Genomic DNA, 7056 nt, shown 5'->3' on the forward strand with positions numbered 1-7056 from the left:
TAAATAACTGATTTTACATAATGTTGACATTACTTCTTAAAGTTCCTTTTTATTATTTTTACTTTTATATTTTATATATTAAAAAAACATTAATTATTTATCTATCTGCTATTAAACCAATAATAAAATATAATGTATAATAATACTGGTCATATAACATTAACTATTAATAAATTTTATATAGAAACTTGAAAATGTTATTTATTTTAGAATAAAAAATTCTCTTTAAGTCGAAATATAATAAAAACGTCAAAATAGTAAACAATATACTAAATTAGAGAAATATATGTCAATGTCATAGAAGAAGAAAACAAAATTAATTCCCAGAAACAAAGGGCAAAAAGCAGAAATAAAAAGCTTAAAAGTATAAACTTTTTGAACATTCTTTTTTTCTTTTTTTTTTGAACAAAAAAACTTTTTGAACATTCATAAAGCTGAAAACGACAGTATGTTCTTGGTTAAAAACAGTGTTTTTTGCATAAAGCCAACACCCCATAATTGCTTCAACATGAGAAATTAATTAAATCATCCTTTTTAGAATGCTCATATTACACACAATCACGTATCATTAACGTCTTAGATAACTATTGTAGTGTCTGTGAATATGATTCCTCTTCTCTTTAAAGTTTAAATTTTTATATTTGTAATACCATTTTCTATAATAATTTTAAATTATTAGTATTGATATATTAGTTTAATACTCTAATCCAAAATTCTAATAAAACAAATATAAAAGCACATCATTATAATTGTTTGCAAATGTAGGTTTCCTTTTTATATAGTAGTGATGTTTTTAATTTTAAAATACAAATTATGGACCATTTTACACTGTTTATCATAAATTTAGTTTCATATATATTTAGTTTTAATACATTTTTAATTATTTACATCTTATTTAATTTGATTCTTAACCAGACAACAAAAAAAATGACAAAGCCAAATAATTTTCCGTAGTTTTAGATAGTTAGCCGGCTAAAACTCTATGATTGACAAACAGATATTATTTTTGAAGGAAGTTTATTGTTCCAATTGAGGCTCTTAGAATTTGATATATATAGTCAAAAAATTATTTACACCCTATTAATTTATCAAGTTCTTCATTCAAAAAATTTATCAAGTTCTATGTATTACAATTATTTAATATATATGTGTACTCTTTATAATCATAACTTTATTAATTAATAATATTCTTCTTTCCAATATCAAAGTCATCAAGTTCGAACACAACGAAGCGTAAACGTGGACGGCTGCTAGGAGTACGGAATAAAGTGAAAAATATACACAAAATTTAATATGTGCCAGAAGAATATGCGCCTCAGCGAAGATGAGAAAGAGTTCTCTATCTACGTCCTGAGGGTTGGCGACGGGAACCCCCTACCTACTGAGATGAATGAATTTGATGAAGATGAAGAAGATCAACTCATTTTATTGACCGAATGTTGGTCGAGGAGCTCAGCTCAACTCCACACAAACAAATTCTAGAAACTACTTACGGGGGAACGGACCAATAGAAAGGAACCAAGCAAGACTATACAGAAAGGGCTATCCTCACACCAAGGAACGAAACGGTAGATGAGATAAATGAATACATGATATCTGAAGCTGACGGTGTTTCAAAGGAATATCTCAGTTCCGATAGCTTCGGTATAATAGACACTGACTCTGAGAACAACGAGACATTGTACCCAGTGGAGTATTTAAACTCATTGAGCTTTCCATGCCTGCCTGCACATAAGCTTACATTGAAAGTGGGTGCCCCTTTCATGCTCCTAAGGAATTTAAATCAAAAGAAGGAGTTATGCAATGGAACACGTCTGATTGTCACTTACCTAGGTGAGCGTATTATCCAAGGTGAAATAGTTACAGGCTCTCATGTTGGACATAAAGTGTTCCTTCCAAGGTGAATCAGTAACTAAGCATCCGTTCACCTTAGAAAGGCGGCAATTTCCAATCAGGCTATGTTATGCAATGACAATTAACAAAAATCAGGATCAGAGTTTGAAAGGTGTCATACTGTATTTGCCACAACCTGTTTTCACCCATGGGCAGCTCTATGTTGGTCTTTCCCGAGTTACTACCAAGTCAGGCCTCAAAATTATACAAAGAAAGGATCAAAAGATAGGAAGGGTTAAAAACATAGTCTACAAAAAATATACAACGGTCTACCTCACTTACCAGGTAATCCAATATTATTTGCAACACAATACAGCATTATCCAAAAATACTAAACTCCTTTCTCTCCCTCCCCCAGAATCACGATCAGATGCTCACTCAGAGCAGGCTCCCCAGAATCACGAACAACCTTCTATACCATAAGATGCAATCAACCAGTAAGTCTGGCGACCAAAAATCTCCCTACTCAATAATAAAGCTGTACTAACCAAATTCTTTTTATCAATAGGTCCGCCTGCAATAGAAAGTGTCAGCTCTATAAGACCATTCACAATATACCTCGCAGACATCATCTACGTCTTATCTTATTTTAATTATTTTTCGTTATCTACCAAATTCTATTTCCTTTGGACAATTACTTATTTCTACTGTCAAACTATTTTGTTTCTACCTTCACACATCCAAAAAAACAAAACTTAACTCACACTTTCAAACTTAACTCAAACCAAATTTTAATAAAACATTACTTTAATTACACATGTTTCGCGCGGACACCGGCTCTAGTTAATAATAAAAATTTCTATAAATACTCACGTCACAGTCAATTCACCCAAGTCTGAAACAGAAAAAAAAAAAAAAGGTAAACTTCTACTATTTTTTTATCGTTCTTTCTAAATTCATACATGTAGCTAATCAATTATTGGACTTTCTTTTCACCAAGCATGGAGGAGATTTGACGCGTGGGCGGGTTAACCGACCTTTTAATTGGATCAATTATTAGACTTTCTTTCCGGTTTGTAATTGGGTTGGGTTGCATTTATTTATGTTTCTCAATGTAATAGTCGATTGGGCTTTCTACCAATTGAATAATTGACAAAAAAAAAATTCTATCGATTAAATCCATGGTGATTGTAACTGGGAAAAGAAACTACAACTGAAAGTGAAAACTACAAATTAGCCGACAGAAAAAAAAAAGGAAACTATAACAATATATATCTAGAATGCAATCAATCTCCTTCGTCTCCTCCTGCGTGTGAGTTTGTCTCAAATACTCTTCCCTGAGTTACCCTCTCTTTCAATTCGAATTGATCATCTTTGCTTACGGGAAGCGACTGTGAGCAGCCCTAATCGTGGTTTAGGTAAAATCGTAATTGATTTGGTATGGTGGATCTGATCAGCAATTTGCCAGATGAGATTCTTGGGAAAATCCTGTCTTTAGTTCCGACAAAGGTTGCTGCTTCCACATCGGTTCTGTCCAAGAGGTGGAGGAATCTGCTGGGTCTTATCGACAGCCTTTGCTTTGATGAGTCAGAAGAAGCAACAAGCGGTTCACATCGCTTCTTTGATTTCGTAGACAAGACTTTTGCGCTGTTAAGCGAATCTCCCATCATCAAGAAACTCTCTCTCTCTCATATTCCTACAAGTGGCCGTGACGATGATAACTCTCGTGTCAGCCGTTGGATTTGGACAGCGCTGGAACGCGGTTTATCGGAGCTACACCTGCACGCCACCCCACGCTGTCACGGTGTTTATCTATCGAGAGAGCTGTTCACGAGCAACACACTGGTGAAGCTCACACTCTCGGGTGAATATGCTCTTGAAGTCGATCGTGTTTTTCTTCCAGCGCTCAAATCGATTTCTCTCTTATCAACTTGGCTTGATGGGCCCAACTATGGTCGGCTCCTCGATGGCTGCCCTGTCCTGGAAGACTTACTCATAACTGAAACTCATCGTTGGGCTCTGCCATGCTGCGCATCTTTCGTGGAAAGTGCATCCCTCAGGCGGCTTGTGATTACTGTTAAGCTTTCGGATACTGAAGACACCACTGTTTTTTTAAAAGCACCAAGTCTTGTGTTCCTTGACTATTCTGGTTATGTCACCAGCGTGTATGATTTTGTCGATTTGGATATGCTCGTCGAAGCCAAGCTGAATCTCATGTTATGGGATTCAAGCGTCTATGATGAGCATCATGATGATGATTATTATGATGATGGACGGCCGGAAGGTATATCTGCTGATATTACACGTTTAGTTGCGGGTATAAGCAACATTAGGACCCTTCACTTGTCTCCTGAGTCTCTTGAGGTCAGAGTTTTATTCTTCTACTTTCTTTTCTTTTTTTGGTTTGTGGAGCTAGCAACTTATATGTGATGATCTTATATATGTATGTCAGTTGTTTCATCTCTGCTGTGAGTCCATACCCGTGTTCAACAACCTCCTTACTTTATCTATCGAGAGTGACAAGGCACATGGCTGGCAAGTGATGCCTCTTCTGCTCGAGAGTTGTCCAAATCTACACACTTTAGTCATCAAGGTATTTATTTACTTTCACTAATATATTTTGTTTTCTGTTGTGGTTGTTGTTTCCCATTATACGACGTCAATTTGGTCTCTCTTGATTTCAGGGTCTTGTGCACAGAGTAACAAATAGATGCGGAGATGCATGCCCTTGCAGCCCTGAGGAGCATAAGAATAAGAAGAGGAGAACTGTAAAGGATGAGGAAGAAAGTTGTTGTTTATCGACATGTCATGTGAAGGTGCTAGAGATTTCAGAGTATGGAGGTTCTTTTCAAGAGCTTAAACAGATGAGACATTTCTTGGGCAAGTTGGAATGTCTTGAAACCGTGAAAGTTTGTGTTGACGCAGACGAGAATAACAACAACCGTGAAGTCTTGCAAGCTAATCTGCTGTCTCTCCCAAGACTTTCATCCAAGTGCAACATCATGTTCATCTAATTTTGCAGTGACACAGCGATTCCAGCCGTTGTCGAAACTCTAAACACCAGTGAACCGTTCGCTAGGAACCTTGTATGTGTGTGATCTTTTTGTCCATATGCCGTTGTTTGTAGTAGAACCAACATTGTCTTTGCCCACAAACCTATTTCCTTTGGTATCTGGACGATCGCACCAATGAACAAATTGATGAACTCTTTGCCTTTGACTGAAGTATTGTTGATACTTTACGTTTATTTTTCTGTTGATGTAGGAGCAAGCAATTCCACTTGAAATAAGAAGTTACAGAAATTTTCAATCACTGCCTTACTCGTTTAAATATCAAATGAATCAGTTAAAAATGGGCATATATAATTATAGATTATATATGATTATATATGTACTCTTGACAGATCCTACTAATTGACCAGAATTTGTCGACGCACACACGGAAAGCTCACAGCACCAATATGGATGGTTTCCACTTTTTTTAGTCGCACACTATCTGTCAGGTGTGAAAAAACAGAAACTTAAACGGTTTTTTTGTTCTCTGACTTAACAAGACACTTAGATGCTCATTTTGGCGCTTTAAAAGTACATAACTATTTTGTGGAAGAATGATTGCAGAAACATCGATTTCTATTGATTTTGCAAGAACTAGGCAAAGATTTTTCCATCGTATTCGAGTATTGGTGGATGTGGATCTCGACGATCATTTTTATCAAAGTAGAAGGTTAGTTTTGCTTATCTCGTTGGGTTAAAATTTAAAACCCTATAACGAAATAGCCAATTTAATATTATAGATGATGCCTCTACAGTAAAAACTAAATTCTCATATTTCAGAACCCATGTTTGTAGAATTGATTAAATATTTTACCAAATTAATCCACTTACTATACAGTCTTGAATTGAAAAGACCTTAAATCCGCAACTGAGTAGGAAACAAACCTGAAACAAAAATAAATATGCTCCAAACAGAAACTGAATACCTAGAAGGCTAGAACTAAACATATTAATGAACAAACCTAAGGTTAATAAATTTAAAAACATAAAACAAAAGAATTAATATTATTTATTCGTTAATGAATAGAAGAAACAAATAGTAATATCTATTTTAGAGAAAAAATAAAGATAAGTTCGAGTAGTCTTGTCTTTAAATGTTATTATAAAAATGAATATATATGTAAGTTGGAGATGATTTTAAACATTAAACCTCAAATTACATATAGCATCTACGTTTGTAGCTCTAAGAAAGTTTTTCACTCAAAAATATTAACAAAGAAACAAAAAGTATGAAAGACGATGTAGAAAATTGGATAATAATTTCTTTTTGAAAGGTTATAAGAAAGTGAGAGACTAACTTGCCATTTGTTATTTGTTAAATAGAATAATTATTCGAGTGGATTAAGGATTCTATTAGGTTTTGGTGAAGAATGAATCTATTAGGTTTTGCTGGTCAAGAATTTGACTAGGTTTTGGTGGTGAAGGATTTGATCAGGTTGGAGGATGTTATCAATGATGTTTCGCGCTTAGGTTAGCTTTTTTCGGTCATTGAGGAGACTGAAATCCCACTGCACAACGAATGTACACATGTCTTCGAAGTTACTGGGATATTTAAATTGGCTGTTGATGGCCTCTCCGAATACATCTACGTTACTGAGATATTTAAATTGACATGGTAGCATTTTTGTAATTGTTTACTCATTTTGTGTCTTTGGCTTACTCAGTGGTGAATTCACAATCGTGAGTAGACATCTTCTTCACGATTGAACTAAATAGGATTTTGAATTCCCAGAATGAAAAATGTTCTTGGTCTGAAAGCTATTTACAAGTATAATGCTTAATTTTTTTTTTTGTCGTATTCCTAAAGTCTAAGATTTCACTTCGTTCATCTTGCAATTCAACTCAGAACTACTTGGGAAGTTAGAAAAAAAAAACTTTGGTCAAGATGGATGATGGTCGTGGATGCTATGTTGATCAAAGTCAAAGCTTTAACATTCACTTGGATGAATCGAACCGCCAGCCGCCTCAAAGTCACTGACTTGCACTTCTACACTTGGTTACAGGTTTGAATTTTTGATTGAATTTCAAAAGAGTGGTATATTAATTTTCATTTCTTTTAATCTCATTATGTTATTGTGAATTTATACCAACAATGTTTAAAAGTAGGGATGCAGCACCTGCTATTACATGTTACAAAGACACATGGGATAATTCATACTGTGGATTTGAA

At 34.7% G+C, this 7056-nt stretch overlaps 1 protein-coding gene across 1 annotated transcript; it reads left to right on the forward strand.

Moving 5' to 3' along the window:
• Positions 1 to 373: 373 nt before the first annotated feature.
• LOC103833052 (F-box/LRR-repeat protein At1g48400) lies at positions 374 to 5090 on the forward strand. Its single transcript, XM_009109149.3, has 3 exons — positions 374 to 4197; positions 4286 to 4426; positions 4518 to 5090. Exons 1-3 carry the CDS (start codon positions 3274 to 3276, stop codon positions 4845 to 4847), a joined length of 1395 nt encoding a protein of 464 aa, XP_009107397.1. The 5' UTR covers positions 374 to 3273; the 3' UTR covers positions 4848 to 5090.
• The last annotated feature ends 1966 nt before the right edge of the window (positions 5091 to 7056 follow it).

This window comes from Brassica rapa, chromosome A08, assembly GCF_000309985.2.
Source record: "Brassica rapa cultivar Chiifu-401-42 chromosome A08, CAAS_Brap_v3.01, whole genome shotgun sequence".
Classification (NCBI taxonomy): Eukaryota; Viridiplantae; Streptophyta; class Magnoliopsida; order Brassicales; family Brassicaceae; genus Brassica; species Brassica rapa.